The sequence below is a fragment of the Strix aluco genome, chromosome 25 (genome assembly GCF_031877795.1).
Source record: "Strix aluco isolate bStrAlu1 chromosome 25, bStrAlu1.hap1, whole genome shotgun sequence".
NCBI classification, from domain to species: domain Eukaryota; kingdom Metazoa; phylum Chordata; class Aves; order Strigiformes; family Strigidae; genus Strix; species Strix aluco.
In genome coordinates, this window is record NC_133955.1 from 5,329,334 (window position 1) to 5,355,544 (window position 26,211).

General features: G+C 44.8%; 2 protein-coding genes across 15 annotated transcripts in view; both read right to left on the reverse strand.

Annotated features, from left to right (window-relative positions):
- The window catches only part of USP49 (ubiquitin specific peptidase 49), a 17,517-nt gene extending 17,340 nt beyond the window's left edge, over window positions 1-177 (reverse strand). For all 8 annotated transcript variants that reach the window (XR_012626385.1, XR_012626384.1, XR_012626383.1 and 5 more), the window contains exon 1: window positions 37-177. The gene's annotated coding sequence lies outside the window, so the exon portion shown is untranslated. The remainder of the gene's footprint in view (window positions 1-36) is intronic.
- On the reverse strand, window positions 45-26,197 carry MED20 (mediator complex subunit 20). 7 transcript variants are annotated; one of them, XM_074850276.1, is made up of 5 exons: window positions 26,145-26,197; window positions 25,849-26,003; window positions 24,038-24,291; window positions 22,057-22,292; window positions 45-181 (listed from the first exon to the last, which is right to left on the reverse strand). In XM_074850276.1, exons 1-4 carry the CDS (start codon window positions 26,156-26,158, stop codon window positions 22,077-22,079), a joined length of 639 nt encoding a protein of 212 aa, XP_074706377.1. In that variant the 5' UTR covers window positions 26,159-26,197; the 3' UTR covers window positions 45-181; window positions 22,057-22,076. The 7 variants fall into 7 exon arrangements, 6 of the variants coding, with proteins under 6 accessions (XP_074706377.1, XP_074706376.1, XP_074706379.1 ...); XM_074850275.1 differs by lacking the exon at window positions 45-181 and adding an exon at window positions 7,972-8,042; XM_074850278.1 differs by lacking the exon at window positions 45-181 and adding an exon at window positions 10,316-10,328.
- Between the last annotated feature and the right edge of the window lie 14 nt (window positions 26,198-26,211).

Consider the following 26,211-nt stretch of genomic DNA (forward strand, 5'->3'; position numbering starts at 1 on the left):
AGCCCCCAGACCCACTCGCTCACACACACTACTCACGGAGTCATGTCTAAACATCCTTTCCTCCGCCACGCAGCATCCAGGGCACGGAACATCCCCATTTCAGCCAAAGGAGTCTTGGCGGTTCTTCGAGAATTTAATTGCTACTTAACTCTTCATTGTAAGGCAGCACAGCTTCAAAGCCCTAGAGAGAGAATATTCTTGTGATGCACACAAACTAAGAACGCTGGCAGGGTTGGTTTGGAACACGATTAATCCCCTCAGTGCAAGAGTTACTGCAGAGAACACATTTATTACAGAGAAGAGAATTATCTGGAAGTCAAAGCATGAACACACCTAGGAACCCAAATACTCAGATGTTAAGAAACGTCACATGGAAGAGACACTCTGGAATTTCATTTTTCTGCTTTCATTTTCTGATAATCTATAAATCTGCTGATCACATGTAGCCTCTTCATCATAAGTCTTTTGTAGTGGATGACCCAACATATGGCAGAGAAAAAAATCTGACTTAAAAAAACTGAGCAAAAACGTGCACCTCCTGTGATCACTTCAATTTTGGCTGCTTCGATAACTTGGTGAAAGAAGGGGGGAGGAGATGGGGAGAAAGAAAAAAAAAAAAATCTGTCCTGAATTAAATTTCATCTCTAGATGATTTTTCAACCAATAAAAATGAAGTAATGAATAGTTGTCAAGTGTGAACTGCAACAAAATAAGAACTACAGAGGAAAGAAAAATAGGAAAAACCTGCATTTTGCCAAAGGGAGAAAAGACTGTAAAAATGTATCTGTTGTAATAATCCAAGAAAGACTAAATTAACTTGCTTACAAATCTACGACTACAGCACTTGAATACAATACAAAGTAGTATTAGGAGGGACAGCAATAATAGGCACAAAGTGGTTACAGATGTCACAGAGAGTGTCAGATCTGGCATACAGAATATTTAGTTAAAAAAATATCATTTTACGAGGGGCAAAGTTTAACATAACGAAGGCCACAGCATGCTTTCCCAAAGCTTTAGGATAGGTATTGAACAGTTGCCTCGATTGGTATGCAGAAAACCTATCCGATCGGGTTAAGAAAACATATTTTTAGCGGTCCCCAAATTACGCAAATTTACTTTAATTACTATCTTTTTCCAGTGACACTGCTGCTAAAGATGGAATATGTTAAAGAAAAATCAAAGCTCTTCTATTCTTTAACTCTTCTCCAGTTCAGATTAAAGCACAAGTGGCCACTTCAGAATTTATCTCCACAGAAGGATTCTGCAGCGTCTAAATAACCATTTTAGCTGTTTATTTAAAACAGTTCAGAAATCTGGTACACCTCTCCTTTGGGCTGCATTCATTCACTCGCAGATCCTAGGATCTGGAAAGGCACTTTTGGCAATCCTAGACTAAACAAAGGACTGATTTGGTCTCTTCCTTCCAAGTTGGAAACATCCCTTCCCACCTTCCTCTCACCTTCCTCCCTGACCTTTTTTCCCCTCTTTCCTCTTTATTTTTCTGATCAGGTCTTGATAGAAAATTGTGGAATAATCCCGTCTAGCCTTGGTTTGACCAAGTGGCATAGATTCCAGCTTGAAAGAGTATAGACACTATGGTAACATTGACAGCCTTCATTTACATAAAAGAATACTAATTATGTTGTATCATCAACATCTGTGATTCTGCTCACTGCCATATGCGACAGTGTTGGGAATTTAACCCTTGAGTCTCACCAGCACAGCCGAGATTTGTACCGTGTAACAAAAAAGGGGCCTTATAAATACAATTTTCTAGAGAGCGATTAAACAGCTGCCAAGCGCAGTCGCTCACCAGCTCTGCAAGGTCTCAGGACCCAGTATTTTCAAAGAGCACTGAATTTATCCTCAATTTCCAAGGAAAAAGAAACAATGCTGATATGTTGCTAGTTTCAGCTGGGTAACAGCCTACAAGGAAATCAATCACACACCAGATACAGTGCATTAAAGAATCATGTTTAACAATGAAGTAGGCTGTCAGTATATAAATTACAAGCCTTTTGTCAACTGCTTTTGCTTTTCCTGTGTGGGCCAGCAAGATTTCCTGTTTGAAAAAGGAAAGAGATTTTAACAACGTTGGTCAGCTAACAAAGCAGCTCTGTTACACCTTAATTCAGTAATTCTCAGCACAAAAGCATCTTTGATACTGCATGTGATATTCCCCACCTGTTTCTCTTTAGGTATCTATGGATACTTCCCTCGCAAATCTAAGCCCCAATACCATACACGCTTGGCCGCTCTGCAAGTTCAAAAGAAACGGTGTTTATTTAACCCAAACCACTTAAATGATACGACTTTTCAACTTCCTCAAATAAGATCTCCCGCTTGTCATCGGTGTGGTTTTCGTGTCAAAGCTGAGAAGGCAGAGCAGGCTGCCTGAGCATCTGCATTGCTCACGACAGCGCGCAGCAGGCTCGCTTTCCACGCACCTGGCTGCCGCGAGCCGAGCTTCTCCACGCGCCACGCTGGAGGATTTCTTCTTCACATTAAAGACGCCAGTTACCGACTCACATTTTTGACCCCTTCCATGAAAAAAGGATTAAAATTGGCTCTCTCGCATTGTGCAACACGTGTACTAAAGGCAGCTGGAGTGTCTGCAGGTTCAGCCCTGCCATCCCACAGGCAAACAGACTGCTAAGTCAGTCACTGAAAGACATGCACATGACTAAGAACAAAATTTCTTCCTCTCTTTTACATAGGTAAACAAATAGCTTGCCACAACCTACCAGCAAGAATAAAAAGAACACACTAACAGGAGAAATTACGAAGCTCTGATTAAAGGAAAACACCAAGATGAGTCAGAACCTGTAAACAGTTGCACAAGGGGAAAACAAACCTTGCAAAGATTACAGGGCGGGAGCTATTTCAGATATTGCAAGAACTGAACAGACATTTATGTGGTTGATGTGACAAGCCATGAGCAACAAGAGGGTTTAATGATGGAGAATTAACACCTTACGTTTTAAGGTCTTGGAAACAAACAGAACTCTTCTCTCTGCAATTACAGTATATCAGGTTTATTTCTTGGTTTCGCAATTTTTTTCCATCAAGGTAGATCTCATTTTAAGAAATATCTATAAACTCGTCCTTTCTCACCTACTTATATCTTTTTTTCTCCAGATAATGGGTGGGGGGAGGAAAAGAGGGGAGGAGGAACAACTTAATTGCTCCGTATGGAGAAGAGGTACCAGAGGAAGCATGGAGCTGCACTGCAATACAACTAAAGATGAGTTAAAACTGAAATAAAGTAATAGGAAATAAAAGGAAAATAAGAACACTAGTTTAGCCAGTAATGTTCTAGAGACAATTTGAAATTTCTCACATTACAAATCACTTATAGTATTTAAATACTGGGTCAAACACTACTTTCTTTTTTTTTTTTGCATAGCTCATAATCCTGGAAAAACTTATGGCAAGATCCTATAACAGCTTCAAGAACCAAACGCAGCAGAAACAATTTGGCTCTTGACCCTAAAAGGGTGTTAAAATAAAACACATGACTTTATTATGTTTCTTTGTACCATTGTTACACATTTGGAAACTGATTAAAGACATCTGTACAGATCTGTTGACACTAACTACTTTCTTTTTCTAAATAAATGTGCACCAAGCAAAAAGAAAAGTTTCGGGATCAGGAAAGGTGCTAGATGTTTAGCCTTGGAAACTAGATGCATCTTTCATTTGTCCAAGAGTTGATTCCAGAACAAATAAGAGTTTTCAGTACTGACACAAACTCCTTTAGCTGCAGTCTGGAAATCATCTTTAAGGACAGGTGGGACGCTGAGACTGAACGATTCTTTCATTCATTCATCCCTCTCCTGGGAGTGGCAAAAGTGAAACACAGCAGCATTTCACCAGTCCATCGGGAACTGGTATTGCGTTAAGTAAAGCATGTTTGCCTTTTTTTTTTTTTTTTTTGTTTAGTTTGTTTTATAATACTGTAGGAAAAAAACATCCTTAGATATTCTTGTTTTCCATCAAAACCACATATCCTACACAAATACCCTGCATTTAATCAAATAGGTTTCAAAATCTTGGATACAAAGAAACAAGCACCTTCCACTCTCCCCTCCGGCCCCAAATTTCACATGCAACTCTAGAGGAGAATTTCTAGCCTGCTGCACATACTCAAAAATGCAGATTAGGAGATATTGGAGAGAATATATAGCCAAAAATTGCATACAACTACTCAAAAACTTTATTCTTCCGATTATTTTAACCTACCCATTTGTGAGGAACCAATTATTCAACCAGATGTCTAATGAAAACATGTAATCTGAGCTGCGTGGAAGATGGTGAAAAAAATTTCCTGCTCAAGACATTCATGTTCCTCTGCTAGCAAGAGCCGTCCGTGTACGCACTCACAACAAAATCCTGTATTTGCTTCTCAAAGCCACTAGCAATGACACCTTTTCAAACAGAAAAACTCATGTAATTGATACTCCATTAGAGAAGAGGAATTGCTGCACAAATGAGCGAGTGACACCACCACATCACCTGAGCAGGTATCCTCTGTCCTTACAAAGTCACTGCACAGTCCAGAACTACTCACTCAGTAACCAGAGCAAGGAAAACATCCAGAAAAACAGGCAAGAAGCTCCTTTTGCTTCTCTTTCTCCAAAGAGTCATAGGCTTGCCTGGGCAGGAATGGGTTTCTCCCTTGACTCCTCTAGTTCAAACCCCGCTGGTTTTAGACTTTCAAATTGCATCTCTAAAGAGTAACAATAGCCCTAGAGATTTTTTCAATTATTCTGAAAGCATATTTTCTTGAAAACTGTCAGCTTTATATCCTACAATTGCTGGATTCTCTCTATCCAGGATGACATACTATCAAGTTAGTTACAGGCAAATTAACACAGCTGACAAAAAAAAAAAAAAGAAGGAAAATACACAAGGAAGAGTTACAGATGATTCAGGATTCATCATTTCTTTGAAAAGACAAGCAGAGCAATGAATTATATATCTACTGCGAATACATGAATAAACCACAATTTAAAAGACAAATAGACGGGAGACTTGAGCTGTGACAGCAAAAGTGGTCACTGATCCCATCGCCCTCCTGGCCAGCCCACTTCTCGAGCATCAACCTCCTCACCCAGCCAGAGCCCTGAAACACAGAAATCCTCCACCTGAACCCAAATCTTACCGAATTCTGAAACATCCCACCTGCGCACACCCGGAAGGTGGCCGGTGTCCTACAGGAGTCATGACAAGCTCAAAGGACTTCAGCTGGTTTCAGTCGCTCAGTACGGGAGGACCCCCCGCACCCCACCACGCTGTTCCAACTCTGAAGCTGTAATCACAAGGGAGCTTGACGAAAATGTGACTTTCCTGCCAACTTTCACAGCGAGTTCTGTTTTATTAACTCCTTCAAGTTAATTATAACTATGTCAATGTTAAACTGTTTCTGGGAGCTCACACTGTGCTGTAAAAATTTGCTCTAGGCTCAAACCCAGAATCTCGGGAACCAGTTTTCAAAGAAATATTTAAGTCATTGAAAAAAAAAAAACAAACCCCACAACCAAAAACCTCAAAAAACCCAAAGCACTCAAAAGCACAAGGATTAAGAAAATCCTATTTCCTGCACTGGCATCCTTGGTGGGAGTAAATATGACTTCTGCAGGACTTTGTTCTCTGAATCATCTCAGGAAGCTAAAATGGGCAAATATTGGTCCATATCTAATTTTAGCATACAACACAGAGCACAGACACTACAATATATTAAGTACAATTAGGTCCAAACATTTCTTATTCCACAGCAAAAAGTACAAGGCTCCAGGGGGCCCCAATTTGTCCCTAACACCCACCCACCCACAAAAATTGGTCATCCTCCTCACGAAGCTCAGTTCACATAGATTTAGGGGGATAACTGAGAGAAGATAAGCATTTGCTTCACGTTTTGCATCAGTTGACAGATGTAAATGTCCTAAATGTATCAAATTAGAGATGTTAAGATCTCATTACCACAACCAACCGGACATAAAACATGTCAAACACCAGGCAGCTACAAGTAGCAGATATATATGTATATATATACACACACAAAAAAAACATTTACAGGTACTATCTGCTAACAATTTAACCACCAAATCAATCAGACAAATTGCTAAAGCTGAATTCAGTGCTCAGGGAATGGAGCCCTAGGGAAGGAGCAAGGATTAAAAAAAAAACTTTTCTTCCTAAAACTCTGGAATTTTAAGTACTTCAGAAAAAAGTTTTAATGTCTCTGAGACTGTTTTAAATATGACTGGTGTACTTAAATCTAAGGCCTCACGTAAACTGAAATGTGCTGTTAACCCGTCTACACTAATCAAGATTGAAAAGGATGTGAAGTGTTCCCCAGTCCCTATTCCTAAAGTTAGTCAATGCCTGGAACAGATAAAACAACCTCATCTTGTCTTTTTTTGCTGTTAGGGCTTGTTGCACTTGGTGAACTGGTCTAGCTACACTACCCAGAACAACCTTTCTGCAGAGATACACTCTCTTTACCAAAGAGGCTTGCTGGCAAACTCTAAAAAGTCAGAAAAACCACTAAACTCCTTTTGTTTGGTTAGAATAAATTTATGACTAAAACAAAAGACTTCGCACTGCTCGCATCCTCAAAGAGCAGTAATCCATGCTTTATACAGGCCAACAAATAGTTGCAAATGTGCATGTGTCTTCTATCCACATTCCTTCCTGATGAAGATCCTCTTAAACAAGAGACAGTTCAGCATTCACTAGGACTGGATCCAGCCGTTTATGGTTTGAAAGTAATCACAGAAAGGCAAAGGGAAGGTGAAATTCTTCAGTTCACAAAGCATTTTAATACAGACTTCCTTAGAAACTAGCTCTTCTATTATTTACACTGCCATTCAAATTCTCCAGCCATACAAGTTTAAACTTGGAGGTTTTTAAAATTTAAAGTATTTTAAAGACGAAATATGAATATTCTTATTAAGGCAAACTCACACTGTTTCTCACCTAAGTGCAAGAGATGAATAAAAGTGACTAAAGCCTCAGGTAAAGCCCCCAGCTACCTGTAGTTTCAATTTTCACCTTTTGACCTTAGCTTTAAGAATAGCTTTTCAATGTGGAATACAACTGGTACTATTTATTCTTTAGGGTTACGGTAAAACAAACAAACAGAAGAGATACATGTCCTACAGTTCCCTGAAAATGTGGGAAGTTACTATATAACGGCCCTGGATGTTAAAAAGCATTATTAAAATGCTATATACTTCTTAGTTCGTGGCTTTCTAGAAGTTAATGTTTCTTCGTTTATTGCAACACATAAAATCCCCCCTCCCCTTTCTTTTCATAGGCTTCTGAGGTTTTATTTTTGGTTTGGCTTTTTGAAGTGTTAATAATAAGCTGGGAAACACAATCTGGATACACTGTATAAAAGAGGCACTCACTGTGCATTAAAACAATTCACAGTATTTCCTCTAGTCCTAGTGAACCAGCCCAAAAGGGAAAGAGTCAACTCAGTAATTCCTCTGGTATTTACATCTGTAGAAGCCTGAAGCAATTACAGTAAATACATACAATTTGAATTATCAGAACCAAACATAAAAAAATGTTTTGCATTAGAAGTCTGAAAGTAGATGGTAACTGCCCAATATAAAGTAATAATTTTACTTTATGAGTCAAGCAACCAGCTTTGTAGAATCCATGAATTCCCAACGAATTTCCATAATTGTGACAACATCAGAGTGTGACATGCCATAGCATTTTAAAGTTTTCTACATGTTTGCCCCAAACATTGCTCCTGAAATCCTCTCTGCCAGAGCAGACAGTAACAGAGCTTTAACGGATGCAAAATTAGTTGCACTGACTCCAAGTCAAGGGAGCTACATCAATTTTATTTGGCAATGCAGTTTTTTTACACCCCACCATCCCCAAACTGTCGGGATTCATACCAAAACTGATGTCTTTTTGCTTTCTTTCACACTTACCACTGCCCAATTCGGCAAGTATTCAAGTTTAGTGAGACTGCTCAAATGGATAGAGTACGTGCTTACGTATTCACGGGTCAGGACCTGTGCACAAGTGAACAAGGCAGTTTAAGAATAATTAACAAGGTACAAGTTAAACAAAACAAGCCATGTTATATTTCAATGTGGCCTAACAAAGCAGAAATACAGGAGATAAACAGCCATTCTCTTGTGTACCCACTTTCCCTACCTTATTAATCCTTTTAATCATGGCCTACTACAATGCAGCCAAAAAGCGACGTTTTTTCCGGACACACAACGCCTTGCTTCTTTTGACCATGCTCTTGAAATATTATTTTTCACATTCAGCGTCTATCACTTTTATCACCAATTGTCACATAAACAATACATTCAGAGTTGAGGTTCACAGCAATCGTTCAGACATTACATATTAAAAATATTGAAAACCACACACTCAACATTTGATGGGGAAAATTATACTCAATTTCCACCCACCTGCACAATTAACACCAACAAAATTAAACGTAACTTTCCGCTCCTGGCAAAGAGCTTCATTAGCACGGTCAGAACTGGTTACATTTTGACCTATAGTACCTTGATCCTTTCCCCCATCATTTTGCAAAAATGGATTACTTTTGTATCAAAACCCAGACAATTTTAATAAAATAAACCAAACCCAAAGCCCTTCGTTGCACAGGTACGAGGCGAAGTTTTCTAGCTCCAGCTCATCAGAGAATCCTCTCGCTGCTGCTCACGCACACAAAACCGACGGCTGCAGCAGAGATCAATTTAACAGCCCTGGTATTCAGCAGCAGACTAACAGCCTCTTCGAGAATCTCTTTGTGATAGACACAAAGACGGATTATACCAGAGAGTGAATACTTGGTAAGTTATGGGTAGTCCTCTGCTGTTCTGCCTCCCCCATTTTAATTCATATTCATCTTGGCAAAATCTTAGACAGACTATTAACTAATCTAAAACAACATCACAGCTGATACAACACATAAAGCAATCAGTCAAACGAACATGTCAGTGCCATCTACTGAAGCAATAAAGAACAAGACAACCCCAGCAGGCTGTGGCTTATTATCTTCACAGCCATAATGAATAGGCAAATAGTATTAAATATAAGTGCAGTATTCCACAGTCCCATTTTGCTATGTTTTAAGCAGGAAAGGTGCCTTCGCTATGTTCGAGGAGCAGAGATTACAAGACGAAAATAAAGAAGGGTTTCGACATACCTCTCCATCATTTTCTTTTCCTTCCCTTGCCAATCAACTACTACTAGTTCTTTTAAAACCCCAAGCGATTGAAACAGAACAGCAGCTAGAAAATTTTCTGTGGGCTTTAATAAATGCCGTTATGGTAAATGCAGTAAATCGTAGTGATCGATTTATCCAAATGCAGCAAGGACTTCTGTATTTTTATTTGTCTAACCAACAAAACCCAGACATCAGCCCAAGATACTCAACAGTATTTATGTGCATAGCATCCATAAGCGTGGCCACATCCCTGTACAGGAGGGTGCTGCTACGTCCTCAGCTCTAGGAGCAGCAAATGATCTGACCCAGCCTTCACTTGGACCACTGGGCTAGACCAAGGTCTTCTCCGTTTTCTTGTCAACAAAGATTTAGAGAGATTTACGTGTCCTCTTCCCCTGCTCAGCTGATGTGCCTGTTTTGTGCTTGGGGGGAAAAAAAAAAAATCTACACAGCTAACTCTCCTCCTCCTAGGTGTGCAAAAGGAGACCTAAAGTGGCATTAATAAAACTAAGAAGTGTATTTTCAGTCTCAACCTTCCCTATGTCCAGCCTGCCAGCTGACACACAAGGTTTGAACCTCTCTTTTCCAGTACATAAGGAACAAAATCAATTGCTTAAATGCACCTTCCCCCCCCGATGGAATTATTCCTAATTTGCATATTATGAATCCTGTTGTGTCTGAAATCTTTTTCTATAAATTATAGGCAATATCCAAATAGTGCCTTTGTCCTCACTACAACGTGTCGACGTAACAGAACGAGGTAGGAAACAGGAACCTGATCTGCAAAATATCAGGTTGTTAATCTTCTTTAAGAACTGAAGATCAACTCAGGACCAATTCTATAGTATCTGTTATTTTAATAAACTATACTACTAAGAGGTTAGAGTTCATCACACCAATTTGTCTTGAGATGAAATGACAACAGTACAAGGAAAGAAAAGAGGGAGAGGTGAACTCGATTTTGATGTCACGATCCACTGCCTCAAAAAGCTGTTCCTAAAACCTTCCGATTTTATAATAAACAGGATATTATCTTCCTTATTCACTGAATCACTCACTTCCACAGTGTCCAAAACAGCAGGTCAGGCAGACATGCTACCAAAGCATCCTGAAAAGTTCAGAAAAAAGAGCAGTGCAAATTTCAAATCAGAATTTTTCAGTCTACCGTTGAAAAACACTATTTTCGCTCTCTATCATGAATATTACATTTTCTCAAAATAAACTAACTCTTGTGAGAAGGATCTTCATCCTTGCTCTCATTCAGGTGAATTAACTATTCTTAGTTAAATAGATTTGCTTCTAGTCTTAGTCTGATGACAGATTAACTCATGACTGGTAGGATTATAGATTTACCTCTGGAACTAAATCACTTTTCAATCTGAGTTATAGCTATTAGTTCTTTAAAGCTTAGCTGAACAGCTTTTAGTACCTCCTTTGTATTTTTGAAAGAATGATTAAACATCATTAAATCCAAGCTAAAGGCTCTTTCTCACAACTCCAGTGAATAAACAGTTATCTGGCTTAACTTAAAAAAAGACCGAAAAACAGAACAGCAGAGTTTTACATGGATTTTTTTCAGAATAATTAATGCTATTCTAAGTCTAAAATACTTGTCCTTAAAATTAAAGCATGTTTTTCACGTTTGTGTGGTTTTTAAGCATGTAAAAAACCCCTTTGTTCTCCTCAGAGAGAAACAGCTACCCAAATCAACCTGCTCCTTTGTACCCAGCACGGCGCTTCTGTTCCCGTTACGTTTCTCCAGCTGCAGAAGACACGACCAATTCTACAGAGTCGGGCAGTGAATCCCTCCCGTACAGCGAACAGCACACATTTAAGCGTGCCTTGTTTTTACATGAAATATTCCAAATGCAACAACAAAAATTTCCATGCCATCAGCAAACGATATCACTACACGCCAACAAAGTAACGTAGAAGCAGACACTAAGCAGGTATCTAAAGAGTTGCCCTTTCAATGTCCTCCTCCTGACATTCCCTTCGGCAGCATTAGTAAGGGAAGTGAGGAGCAGTCTTTCCCCATATTTCTGTTTCCTGGCAGAGGGTGAAGATATTTAGCCATCACTCTCTCCATTTAATTAGAAGGGAGCCAGCTTGGTTCAACAAACTGCCTTAATTCATGGCTTTTGCCTTCGACGTTTCCACGAGAGGAGGCATGGATGGGACAGCGAGGAGAGAAAAAGTTTCCCCTAAGAAGCAAAAATAAAACTACTAAAGAAGGTAACTGGATGGAAGAGCTGGAGGCATCACCCCTCCAAGAGTGCAATGCCGAAATGATACGGTTTAGTCGCACCCTGAGAGTTACAGGCAGCAGATCTCCTTGAGTTCCCAGCCCAAGCAGGCAACCACCGATCTACATCCCCATCAGACGAGAGGGTTTTCTTTTTAAGTAGCACCCAATCCAAGTTTCAGTTAATTCATCGCTAAGTACCCCTCTGGCTCTTGCTAAACCAGCCGCAATCTCTGAATTAGAACGTATCACTTTTCCCTGGTTGTTAATGATTGGAAAACCTCTAAGCATCCAAAAGCAGATCGTGTTGTCCAGTTCTAGCAACACATCTATAGATACAGGCACACACACAAATATACAGACATACAGTCGGTTTAAATCCTCCGACCTCTCCCTCTACCCAGAAAACCCACCAACTCTTGTCAAGTATTAAAACCACACAGTGAACATAAATGCAAACCCCAATTAGTCAGCAAAAGACATTAGCTCCTCATTTCCCCGAGTGACACAAATCTGCAGGGCTGGGGGGAAGGCATTCATGCCCAACTGTATTTTCTAAAGTTTAGTGTATGAAATAATTATCTGTTCTGATAGACTACAGTTCAATATTTATGCAGATAATGTTCAAGCTAGAAGTCAGCCACAAATCTCTATCATTTTCTTAATACACAAGGCACTTGTTATTCAGCTGGAACACATTTAATATACAACATAATGTGAAATTCTAAACTATCTAAAATTAGTGGGTAAAGTTAGCTTCAGCACCAGGCAAGAGGCAAACCGGGTCCCATCACACCAAAAGAAAGGATTTTACATAAAATACAGTTTTGCTGTTTGAAGAAAAGGAAAGCACGTTTGTCACAAAACTGATTGGAATGGAGTCAGGCTTAGAGACACAGATCCCTTCCAGGAAAGCGGGGAACAAAGCCGTAGCAGTACAGAAACACAAGCCAGCATTGACTGCCTTTCTTAGGATACTTTTAGTATTTCTAGCTAAAAGCTACTTATCACTTCATCTGCATACCCACCTAGCCAGGCTGCAAAGACCCTCCTTCCGTACCGTTTTTATTTAAAGTTCAAAACCTTGAATTGTCTTCAGAGGCTTTTCATAGCATGAGAGAGAGGGACAGAATGCAATTATAGGACAGTATTTCTTAATCAAATCTAAGCCGCCCACTGAAAGTGAATGGGAAAATATGGTTGCAAGGCAATGCTTCTCAATCAAGTGGACGGATTTGCCTTTCAGAGTGAATAAGGGAATGGAGCTGTGGTCACCATTTCTTAATCAGCTCAGCTGATGTCCTATAGAAGATCTCAATGGAGGAACACAGCTGTGGCCCATAACTCTTGACTTGATCTTCCATGGTTTGACTGAAAAGCCTGAAAAGAACATAAATGCACTAAAGCTTTTCTCCATTAAATTGGCTCTTTCAAAACCGCCACTGGCTTCACCCAGAGGGGGAAAAAAAAAAGTTTCTTTTTCAGTACGCTTGGTTAGAGGTTGAGTGTAAAAGTTTTCGTGATATACACTACATACGGAAGTAGACAATAATAGACCAAACTATTATTTTCTTTTAAGAGATCAAGATGGAGCAAGTTATTTAGTTCATATTTAGTTATTAATTCCAACCTTCTATAGGGATTCCTGTGTCTGAGTACGTGGGGTTTGCTTTGGCTAAAGCACCCTTTTGCATTTCAGTCAGCAAAGTTACAAAACATTGAAAAAGCATCTCCTTAGAAATTTTTTTGAAAAGAGTGCATTTGTCATGACTGACATGTTACACAAGATACATTTCAAACACACTCATACTAACTTTGAGCTGTCACATCCACATATTCCAATTTTCTGTCTCATTTGAAAGCGTGGCTGAATTACACAGCCAAGGCAGCAAGACAAGAAAGCAAGCGTGCGCACCGTGGGGGGAACAAGGGGAAAAGCTTCTGGTTTTCAGGTAGCTGCCTGTACTTTTCTTCTGCTTTCTCAGTAAAGTTCTTAAAAGGACAGACTTCCCAGTGAATTACATTGTAATTACCTAATTAAAGGGACTTACCTAGTGAGCCTTCTTTAAAAAACCTCAAGGTAAGCCCCAACGAGTTTGCCATTTTCTGAGAAAATCTTTCAGATCTTTGTAATGTATTGGAGGTCTAACAGTTAACGTGCGCTCCTTACCATGTCGTAAGCAAAAAGCTAATTAACAGCAGCCAAGTTTATTTTTTTCCTACCTTTCCTACTAAGGATACTCACTTCCTTGCACTGTGGCAAAACGTAAATTTTTTTTTCCCGTTGAAAACCAGCAGAATGCAGTGCAACAGAGGGTGCATTTTAATTTGTATTTTCCTCATGATACGAATTACTGCGAATATATAAATAATTAGCTCTAGACCTCTTAGAAATTATTTTGCTATGACACTGGCACAGAACAGAATCTCCACCTCCATTTTTACCTTCTCTCCCCTCACTCCCACTTTAATCTTTTTTGTTTCAGTGGTGTTATAGCTGCTCCGTAGCTCTGCTGCCACTGACGTGATGAAGCCTGCATGCTGGGGCTGTAATTCAATGGCTCGCAAGCCACATACGACTTAATAGCCTCGCATGAGCCATCTTTGATCTAAAGTCTAATAAAAACAAAAGTGAAGAGCGTTAGCATCGGTATACGTGGAGATATGAACAAACAACTGAGACGTTCTGATCTATAAATCAGATTTTAAAACGCTAGTGGTTCCTGTTAAACAATTTGTTGAATTTGCTTAGTACACTCCAGAGCAGTGATTTGTTAGGGCTTCGTGCTAACGAGGATGGTCTTCCATTCACTGACATTGAAGTCTTTTTTGTTGTTTTTTTTCTATACAACCTACCAGCATCAACTCAACAGCCTGCTCATTGTGGTTAAGTGTTTAGGAAAGGTGAAGTGTTTATACACTGAGCAATTAACAACAGGCTGCTGAGACAAGAACATCTCCGAAGGTTTCTTTCCCCAAAGGAAAAAAAAAAAAAACAACAACAAAACCAACTCTTGATGAAATATTCAAGATGAAAACCACAAAGGTTGTTAAAAAAAGTGAGAAACTTCCCGTGTGTCTCATCCCCTGGAGAGGATTCCTGCAGAAAATAAAGGATCAGCGGGATCTTTCGGAGCACATCCCACCATGGAGCTCAGAGCGAGCTGTCCTAGAGCTACCCCATCTTCCTCTTCCCCCCATTCGATCTGAATTGCTGCGCCCAGTTACAGGCAAAGTTTTCAAACAACCTATCTTAGTATCTCTCTATTCGTGTCTAACAAACAATTTTAAAACAAAAACCTCCGTTTTGTTTTGACTCTTCAAAAACCCTGTCACACTTCCCCAAAGCAAAAAACACACGTGAAAGAATTCACACGTACCTTATAAAACAGAAGCTGAATTTCGTAGTATTTCCATTTGTTAGCTATTTTACATCTATCCACTAACATCTTCTAAGGGCTGAGAAAACACTAAATTTCACTTTATGAGTCCCAGCGGAAGTCCTAAGAAATTTCAGTATAGAAATAGCAAATGAAAGAAAAAAAAAAGGCCAATAAAAATAGGATCTTAAAAGACATATTCAGTAATTTCTATCACTTCTGCCACTAGAGAAAGTGCTTCTTGTCACTCGTTCTTAGGTGCTGAGACAAAACAGTAACTACTTTCAGAAAAACCCAATTAACCAATAAGTGTGTTTTAGCACTGAAGAAAACAACCTGCAACGTCTGATGTGGACAGAGAGCTGCAAACAAGCAAACAGCAAGCGAAGGATTATGATTAGTTGCAAGAAATCCACTGCAGCAAGAAACTGCGCTCAAGGCTTTCACACCAGAAGCAGAGAGGCAATACACCACGCTAAACATGCCCCCTTTTTTTTTTTTTTTTCCCCCGTCAGCAGTATTCCCATGATTAACGGTACAACACACGAAAGATAGATCCTTTGCCGTTCCCTTCGAGTTTACCAATCCAACTACTAATCAGACCAAGCGCCGTTTCATTTTGCAAGCCGCAGCACATGAGGTTTATTCACAATTTCTCCATTCTTACAGGCCTCCAGCCTGTCTTGTCAACCACAGGGCTTTCTACCACATGCAATCTGAATCTCCACAGGAACTGCTGTGACAGATTCTTTACTAACGATCTTTGGACACACAACAGCTAAAATAAATCCCCGATTTTGACTTACTAGCTCTAAGTCTATAAACCATTGCATATGTGACTATTGTTAAGCCCCGCTCCTGAATAAGCAAAATTCTTTGCAGCAAACAGAACTTGCACAAGACCAAGAATTATTCCAGACCTGAAAAGCTGCCAACTTCAAAACGCCCTTCTCACTTGAAGTCAGCTCATATTAATAGGAAGAACGATTAGGGGAAAAATAAACAAGCATTTACCATTTTCAGCCTCGTGTTTGAAAGCACGCCTAGCTCAGAGACATCAAATGCTGCTCACGTATGGCACCTAATTTTCAAATATTTGCACCTAGCCTATTTTCAAAGCAATTAAAAACACCACCAAATGCTTTTGTTGCCCTCTTTTTTTTTTTTTTTTTTAACATCATACCAACATATCTGACAATTGCTAAACCACAGCAACCCCCCCAAGTGTAGCTGCCAAAGGCAGAGCAGCAGAAACTCAGCACAAACCCCAGCGCTGCGTTTACCGCCGGATGTGGACAGGGTGCAACTCCAGACACTTCTGCTAAGAGTGCCACTCGTTTAACCCAAGGGCAAGTTTAATCCAACCGCGTTCACATCCACACAGTTTAACCCACAGTTCCACCGATCCACCCGCTCTCACCCTCCCCGCTCCTGCAGCTCTTTCTCCCGTCCCCATTCTCATGTCCCAGCCAGCAGCTCATCTCCCCCAAAAGCCCCCTTCCTCCCCCTCCCCAACACCTTATTTTTGCGTCCAGTCCCACCTCCCTATCATCCCTTTTAATCTGCTCCCTATTTTTCACCTTGCCTTCGCACAAGAACGATTGATACCACTTCAGGAGAAGCTCCCGCCAAAGTCAATTAGAGTTTTGCCTGGGCTGAGGAATCAGTCGCGCCTATCACATCTTTCAGCGCGTGCTCCTCAGGTTCCAGCGAGCATCTTCTCTGAAGCAGCAGTATATAAAAGGACCAAATTTTGCAACATCTCGCACGAGACGAGCTCAGCAACTTCAAGAGCTCGCAGCCTCCTTCCCCAACTAAAAGTACAAGCGTAGCTCTGAAAAGTAAAGACACTTTTTTTTCCCCCCCCTTATATATTTCAGCATAACCGGGCGCTTTCATCACGTCTGTCAACACTCTCCCTCTGACTGTACCTGGAGATCAGGAGTGTTTTGACACACAGATCGTGCTTCTTTTCCCTACGTACAATTGCACATAACACGATTAGCAGGCGCGTTGCCTAAAATTAGCAGCTTTTCTAAAATCAACTCCTGTTTGCAGGGGTTCATACGCGTAAGCAGTTATTTTTTTCGGTTACTGGAGCATTCGCAGGAGGGGATATAAATTGCTGTGACCTCCTCTGCTTCCAATAATGTTTAAAAGGGGATTTTAACGCACGCTTTGCTCCCCGAGGTGGCCGCTCGCCACCAAGAGACCTCAACCCAAGATGCCCCCAGCTCCCCCCCCCTTATTAACTTCTGCTTTGCGATGGGCAGGGAAGACATAAACCCACAGCTTTTTTTTTTTAAATAAATAGGAATCAGCACCCATTTTCCCCATTTTCATGCCCTCTCCCCCCGCCCCGCCTCAAGCACAGCACGGGGGTTTACGGGGGAGTTTTTTAAGGCGCTCTCCCCCTCCCCGCCGGCAGCAAGGCCACGACCCGCGGCACCCACCCACCCACCCGCGGCGGGACGCGACCCCCGGTAGTGCGAGGGGGGGGGGGGGGGGGGAGGCCCCATGGGAGGGCCCCGCCGGGAGAGGCCGGTCCCGGGGTGGGGGGGTGGGGTGGGGGGTGTAAAGGGGGGTGGGGGGGGGGTGCGCTCCTGCGGCCCCCGGCGCCTCAACAAAGGGAAAGTTGCGGAGCCGCCGAGGCCAGCGCGGGGCTCCCACCCGCAGACAAAGGCGGCGGCGGCCGCCGGTTGGGGGGGGGTCGGGGTCCGCCTCAGCGCCCCCCCCCCCGCGCCTCCCAACCGCACCGAGAGGGGGCGCCCTTTGGGGGGGGGGGCGGGGGCACTAAGACCCCTCAGCACCCTCCTCACAGCGGGGTGCCCCCACCTCAGCCCCCCTCCCTTCTCCCCCCCTCCACCCTCAGTGTGTGTGTGTGGGGGCGCCGTGACCACCCCCCCCCCCCCGCCAACGGCCCCTTTATTTACCGCCATCATCAGCACGCGCGAGCTGTCACCCAGCGCGAGACACCCCAACCGCCGCCGAGCCACGCCCTCTCCCCGCCCATTGGCCGCCCGCCGCGCCCCGCCCCGCCCCGCCATTGGCTGGAGAGCACGCCACACAGCGCTCCGGCCTTCCCCCTCGCCCCGCTCCGCATTCAGCGCCGCTGCTTACGCTAATTCCGTAGAGAGGAACCTGGCGCTAACGGCGCAGCCGGCGCACCGACGGACGCCGTTTGCGCAGTTTACGCCGCGGCAGAGAGAGGTCTGGCGGAGCTTACGAGCTCTGCGTAGCCGCTAGGGAGAGCTCTTCAATGGTTTACGGTGGAGTAGCGGGAGGGCAGCGCCGAGGGGCGGGGATTGCCCGGGCCCGGCCCCGGCCGGTGACGTACCGGGCTTTGTGAATCCCAGGCTGAAGTTTGGTTGAGTCACAGGAGGGTAAATAAGGATGTTTCGGAGACAAAGAGACTCTTAAAGGGGCAGCGCGGGAGGTGGCGCGTTCCCGCAGGGGCCCCTGAGGTGACTATGTGGGGTGGGAGATACCCCACAGGGCCCCTGAGGTGACGGGGCCCCTGAGGTGACGGGGGTGGGCACCCCACAGGCCCGCAGACAGCATGATGGCTCCCAGAGCAGGGCCCCCCCGAACCATACTGGCCTTCGCCAGAGGTCACTCGAAGACCCCTGGGTCACCCGCTCGTCACCACAGTACAGGAGCCATGAGGGAAGGGAAACGCGTTTTGTCAGAGACAAAGGGATGTCACCGCTGTGGCCGGGGGCAAAGCCTGTCCCCAGCAAGGGTCAGCCACGCTTGGGAGTCCCCTGCACCCACTGGGGACAACTCACTTTTTTTGCAGCCTGCGGGAGGTACCGTCGGGGACCTGCCAGGGAGTGGCGAGTCCTGCTCTCTGGGCAGCGCTGAGCCGGGGCAAAGCTGCCAGCAAGCAGTCGTGGACCGCACAGCACCGACGACACGAAGCACAGGTCAGCGGCATCGCAGACGCAATTCCTCTGCACAGGGAAAAAGTGTTCCCCCTCCCATCTTGTCCCAGTAAGTTTTGAGGCAAAGTGCTGCTATTTACTGCGACAGGTGGGCGCCTGCTTTCTTCTGTCCCGGCACAAGGATACTCCACAGCCTTGAGGTCTCCTTGTAAGCTCCTTCACCAGCCAGCCTTACCACAAATTCCACTTCATGCGAGCTTTTGTCATCCTTTCTCTACACCTTCCCTTTCTGACCACTGCCTGGTCAGTTTTGAACCCACACCTGCACAGAAATCCAGTCACACCCCTCTCAACTCGTCAACAGCTCCCCACTGCAATGAGCCCTCAGTCTGTAATGTCTGCTAAGAATTAAAACCGAAGATTAACGAGGCCCTTACGTCCTCACTCTCTTTGTAAAGCTTAGCAGGGTGCAGCTGCTATGCAAGTACTTCCTCATAAAAAAATGCCACAGCACAAAACAGAACAAAAGCCCAGAGTATGCCCAGGGTGGCAGTGAGACTTGGACTCTCTCTCTGTCACTGAAGCATTGGTGACCCTGGTAACATCACCCAGCCTCTATTTACTGCTAGGAGGGGGAAAGCTGTAACGATGCAAGGGCGAGACCCATGTCCCCAAGATCCCCAGTCCCCTCTAGGTCAGGCTTCAACTCACGGAAAGCAACAACACTGCCAGTCATTTTGAGAGGTGCAGAAGCAGAAAAAAGGATCCACAGTGGTACAGGACTACAGCGTGGCCACCTCTCCCTCTCAATCTTTGCATTCTCTGAGAAAACACTGAGGAGCAACAGGAAAACAACCATCCAGACTATGCCTTGACAGGCAAAATTAGGGTGGTTTTCAATTACACTGGCTCAATCCATTAATGTAACACATTTGAAAGCCCCCTGAAGACTTGTTAAGATGCAGACTAGTATGTTCGAAGCCACGTTAACCTGCCATATTGACGTTGGGGGGGTCAGAATGAGGAGGATTACTGCAGCTAATAAGATCGAGAAACAGTCATTTTGTCCATCAAGAAAGTAAAAAGCCCCAGGGTAAAAGCAGCCCCTCGTGGGGGGCAGCTGATCCCCTTGTTCACAGAACGCAGTTACAGCACAGACATTTTTGCCAAGACATAAAGGGCTAAATCCTACCCATCCTCACACGTGTGGAAACCTACTGACGTCAATGGCTGTACTGGTGTAATTGAAGGCAGAATGTAGCTCAAGGGGTCCCATTTTATTACTCCGGGAACAGTACAATGTATTAATAAGAGCGCAGAACTCCCCAGAGATTCCAGCACACATTTTATGTTTTTAAGACATGTGACCAGAGTTTTGACATCTCTGGTTACAGAATGCATCTTCTGGGAATTAATAAAGCATTAGCAACATTCAGCATGACTAATCTGATTATTAAAAGTTGTTTTTTTTTTTTTTAACCTTAAGACTTAAAATGGGAAACAGGACAGAAATAACTATCCCTACAAAGACTGCAGTTTGTTTTCATAAGTTTTCCCAGCCACACTTAACTACGTGGAACTACGTGGAACTACAGCAGGTCAGATTCTCGCTGAATTTTCATCACTGAAAATTAATAGTCCCACTGAAGTCAGTGCACATGTCATGAACTTGAGCTAAGAGTTGCAAAAATTCAGTATATTCAGCATGTTGGAATTCCTAACACACTTATGGTACATTATGCCGTTTATTATGGCTCATTAACCAGATCGTTCTGGACCCAGTGCTGATTAAATTTATTAAATGCCCACACTAAAAGCTCTAGGCACTCTAACAGTTAATTAGGTTTACAGGTATAAATGATAATCACGGAGAAGTTATAACTAAATAACTAGTTCTCTACCAGTCAGCAAATCAAGTAACAAAACAGCTTCTTTTCCGCCCACTGCTTCAGAAGGAAAAATATATTTAGGAGAAATCTAGTTCTGTTTTACTTGCTCTTCAGCCTCTTCAAGACCCACGTACTGGCAAGGAACCAACAATATTTTCTGTGAGCAAGATGCCTGCTGCTTCTTCACGAGGAACCCTCTGCCCTTCTCGCAAATCTCCCTTCCTAAAACCATCCTCAGACCTTCTCTACACCTGCCCTTTACGTCGGAGACACGGGCCGCAGAGCTGGAATGCTGCTACACCCAGCCTTCCCCCAGGAACTGCGCAGGAAGCTCAGCGCAAAGGCTGGGGGTTGAGTGAGGGTGTTTCTGCGTATTCTGAGACCACGCAGGGGGTGGAGCAGGAAGGAGAAGAAACAAATGACAGCTACAAGCCAGATAGATACTGAACAAGTAAAACCGAGGGGACAAATAGCTCAAAAGGGATCTAATTTCCCTGGTTTTCCTGCTGTAAAAATAAATCACCACTAAAAAAAATATATTCAAGTGCTATCGTATCGTTAAGTCTCATGATAAATTTTTGGCTCTTATTCCCCAAATCTTTCCTTACTCCATTAAATCTGCTGAAGACACCAGGATTTCTCAAATGAGAAATGGTGTGCAGGGATAGGACATTTATTACCTACCTTTCAAACAACGAGATAAAGCGGTTGGTATTCTCTTTCAATGCATGAGAGGGCTCCTGCCAGGCTTATTTATTTATCATGAGGCTTCATCGGTATCGTCTGAGAGGCAAAAGATTTTAATACTCCCATCAGATATAAAAGATGAAGGCAAGCTAAGAACATACCCATAATAGGAATGCAAGAATTCCTGTAGATTTTGCCACAGGGAAATTAGTTTGCTTCAGGGGTATAAAGCTCTTGAACCAAATCAGAGATAAAACTCTGCTGAAGAATTATCTCCACGCAACAGAAAACTTCAAACGCTGTAAACAAACAATACGAAACAGCACAACACTTGCTGTGCAGAAAGACTCCATCTCCTCACAAAATACAGCTTTTTATTTTGATGAAAAACAACAAGACAATTTCATGTGGATACCTAAAAAGTTTTTTTAAAAAAAAAAAATCTCTCATGTAGCTGTTTGCAGTCAAGGAAATTGTCCTTGCATGCGTTTAGCTGGAATTTCGCCTTTGCCCTCCTGCCGACGAGCAGTAATCCCCTGCACAAAGAACCATCAGAACCACGGGACCGATCCCAGACACGCTCAAAACCACGAAGGAGGACAAGAACTATGCAGAACATTCAAGACTTTTGCTTTGAAACGGGAGAAAGAGACTGAGAACAACAACCACCTTGGGCTGCCTTCAGTGCTGCTTTTTGGAGGGACTCCTGATCCGGATGGGCAGGCGGAAAAGAGGATGCGGTGGCTCTAACCTGGGCTCCAGGGAGTCCTTTCATCTGATCCCCGCTACAGGCACCTGCTGCTGCTTGCGGATCTTGTTGAACAGCTCCATGTACTGCACCATGGTGTCCGCGGGGCTGTAAATGCTGTCGTGCTTGGTGCCAAACACGGACGGGATGCCGGGAGTGTGGGTCCCCATGAAGCTCTGCATGAACTCCATGAGCAGGTTCCAGCAGTCGTTGGCTATCACGCAGGGGCAGTACTCCACCTGGCAACAGAAACCACAGCCCTGAAACTTGTGGCGGGGCAATAACCACGCAGGAGGCAACATGCCTTCCCCTCTCCGCCTTGCTAGAGAGAGAATGCTTTTCATCAACACATCTGAGAATATTTAGCATATAACAAGGATGGATAAATATAAATGAACAGGACATGCTGAGAACACGCAAGCAATCCCTTCAAAAGGGAAAGGGGTGCGGGGGTAAAACAGAATCATCTATCACAGAATCATCTAGGTTGGAAAAGACCTTGAAGATCACCTAGTCCAACCATAAAACATACGCTGTAAGGGCATCACTTTTATTAAATCCCCAATAGCAGAGGTCTTGGGGGTTCAAATGTCACATTAACTTTACCCCATCCAAAACCAAAGTTCATTCCCACGTGCTGGTAGGTCGATGACTCGTCTGGCTGTGACATCTTTCAGGGGTGTACTGGAAAAAGCCTTGGGACTTAAGGACTTGAAGCGTTTTGCTAAATATGAGTCTGGTCCCAAATCGGGAGTAGGTCCTAATGCAAACCCTGAAAAAACTACTAAAACAGAAGCAGCCAGACCGCCTGGTAAATCTGGCCCTGAACTCAAGTTTAGGGTAAAACAAGCTTCTGTTTAACCCCAGGTCAACAGCAACACTAATGCTACAACATCTGTGTTTACTGCAGTAAAGAAATAAGCCATTTCTCAATCCTCCTCCCTGCTGGCTAGGAACACCTGCCTGATTAATTGTATAGCAGATAATAGGATTTGTGTGTTTAGAAAAAGCATAAGCTCCGATTTTGAAAGACCTTTAAGCAACTAATTCTCAGCTATCTTGAAGACTGTTAGGCACCAATATATCTAGATGCCTGGAGTCTGACCTGCTCTGCTTTGCCCTTCCCATACCAGCACAGCCCAGCTGCTCGGCTTTTTCCGAGGTGTTTTTAAGCCCAGATGAGGCTTCTCTGTGGCTTGTGAGCCTTTGACTCCTGCTTGCACTCAGCCAAGTACCTTGCCAAATGCCTTCCCAGATCCTCCCATGCCTCTTCGCGTACACCGAAGGATCTTTTCTTCAGAGTTTGCTTCAGCCCAGCCTCCACCCCATGAAACACCCATCGGCAGCTGGCAACCGCCGCTCTCGAGCCTCATGAGCAGTCACAGCACTGAGCAGAGAGCACGGAAGCGGTGTGATGGCTGGCGTGGAGCCCACGGTGCACCCCACGGTGCAGCAATCCGGGTCGGCACGCCGTGGGGCAGGACTGACACCTGCCACAAGCTCCCTGGTGAGGAGAAGATCATCTCTACACCATGTGAGCAGAACCTGGGGCGAGAGGGCCCTGCTCTCCTGGGGCTGTGTCTGCTCAAGATGGAGAAAGCAAGCAAGACCCAAATCAGCATTGAATTAGCAGCTGAAGAGGTTGTTTTGTCCCCCTCGGTACGCTTATTAACCTGAAGTGCACTACTAGTGGTGTGCACCAGGACTTTAAGCAGCTTTTTAGTTTGATGGCATCCCTTCAGGGTTTTGTTTATTGACACTTCAATGACAGGCTTTTCTGCAGCTGAGCCCCAAAGCACCTGCCTGAATTAAAACATGTTGTGAAAAGGAGATAAATACCCTGCCAGCCGCACACATGAACGCATCTAATACAAACTACCAGCAATCGAGACGCAGAAGGGACGGGGGGATTTCTCGTCTAGCCTCCAACATGGGATTTCCCTGTCTGTAGTTGTATTTCATACCCTTCAAAAACGATTCTTACCTCCACAGATATCCCGCGGGCACTGGGCCCCATTGTAACCGTGCCCACCTTCACCAAGAAGTCACAGTACTGGTAGCGGGTGCCCCGGCTCTCTATCTTGTTCGCCTTGGCGTTTTGGAAGAAGCCTTTCAACTTCACCATAAGTGTATCAAAGTTGGCATCTGCTATGAGACAGGGACCGTTTTCAAAGAGAGCGAAGCAGCTGAGGGGATATTCGGAGTTGTGCATCACGTACATCAGCTTGCCTGTCTGCCCTGAAATAAGAGCAATGGTATTTGGGCTGTAAAACCAACTCAAGAAGCATCTGGCTTTTTCCTTTGTCCTTCTTGCTGCTTTAATTCTAGGGTCCTTGTACTGCTCATACACGCTTTATGTTATCCAGCTGTTCAGTAAATAGATTGCATCTCCTCTTAAGATTTAAAATTCAAAACCAAAGTCTTCTGCAGCCCAAGGATAATAAGCCAGCATGACTCAGAGACCAGAGGGTGAGCTGGATGTGAGGTCCCCAGCAGGCTGGTGGGGGGTGTCAGCAAAAAGCACCCACCTCCCATCCCCAAATACAGAGCTGGGCATCCACTGACTGTCGTCCTGCCCACAGTCACTGGAGAAAGGCTGAGCTTTGCCTCTCCTCCCTCTCACCCACCAGTCCTGCCAGTGGAGGATGTGCTGGGACATGCTCTAGAAAATAGGGTGTCTGGGGAGGACACGCCTGGCTTGTACCATGCTTTAAAAACTGGAAAAAAATTCTCATTTATCCACAAAGGTCAAAAAAACCTCTCCACACGTGGCCACGTAAGTTCCAGTTGCAGAAAAAGCAGCAAAAAGCAGCTTCAATTGGATCTGTGGGGGCAAACGGGTTGAGCAGAGCCCTGAGGCTGCAGAGGCTCAGCACTCCCTCTGCAGCAGCACAGCCACGGCCGAGACGTTCGCACGAGTGTTGTTAAACGCTGTGAAAATCGAGGGGCGCTTAGGAGGGATGAAGAGGCTGGACCAGCCCCTCAGGTGAGCAGGCCACGCTGTACCTTTGAGCTACCGTTTTAGGCCATGCTATGTCAAGAGATTTGGGGTCCTCCGAGCATGTCCCCTGGAAACGGTTGGGTCATCTCACACCTCAACCCCCCCCGGAGCTGCTCCCCACTGCCCTGGGAGCCATCGCTCCTCTCTGCCACCACCTGCCCTCGAGTGACTGCCCCTTGCAGACGGGCACAGCGCTGCCAGACTTGTGCCCACCCTCTCCAGAGCAAAACACAACCGCCAAGACAGCTCAGACAGAAGAAGCTTCATGGAAAAATACGCTGACAGCAAAGATACCCGATGTGGCTGCTAAGGCTCGAGCGGGAATCCTCAAGGCAGGGCTCTCCCATGGCTGTCCCCGAGGCTGGGCAATGCAGGGAGGGAGGGGGGCAACCAACACCAGCGCGGGGGCAAACCAGCACAGCCGGGCATTCGCAACATCGGTCCCTGCCTGACGCCGGCCCTCCCCGGCTGCCCCAGGACCACATACGGGGACCCTCATTCTCCCAGAAGAAAAAAGGAAACGTGAGGAACCATCACAGGCTCCTTCTGCAGCAGAGGAGACGTCCTGAGGCAGCGAAAAATAAACCCCCGAGAAATAAAACCTGCGGGAAAAGCCTCGGCCCTCCCAGCTCCGGATAACGCCTCACCCCCAGCAAACAACTCTTCCACCGGACCCCGCGCTGTCACCGCCGCCGGGGGGTCACCAACAGCTCCCCGGGCGCCAGGCCGAGGCCCTGGAAGCGGTACCAGGAGAATAACCGGCCGCGGGTCCCCCCACCCGGCCCGGCGCTGACCTTGGCTGCTGATGGTGGAGGCGGCGGTGTGGTAGGTCTCGCAGTCCACGCAGAAGGTGCCCTGTTTCTCGGCCCCCAGCAGCTCCAGCTTCCGCGTCAGGAGCTCCACCGTCTGCTGCACGCTCTTCCCCTCCGCCACCGGCACCTGCGCCACGCTGTAACGGGGGATGGCGGTCACAAACCCCGCCGGCGGCTTCTCCCAGTTCCCTCCCCGCTGCGGCAGCGCCCCCGGGCCGGCTCCTCCCGCCGCGGAGCCCCTCACGGCCACGGAGCCCCCCCACTGCCCCCGCCCTCACCAGGTCACCCCCATGCTGCGTCCGCCGCCGCGCCGGGGAAGCGCCGCCGGAAGGGGCGGGACTAACG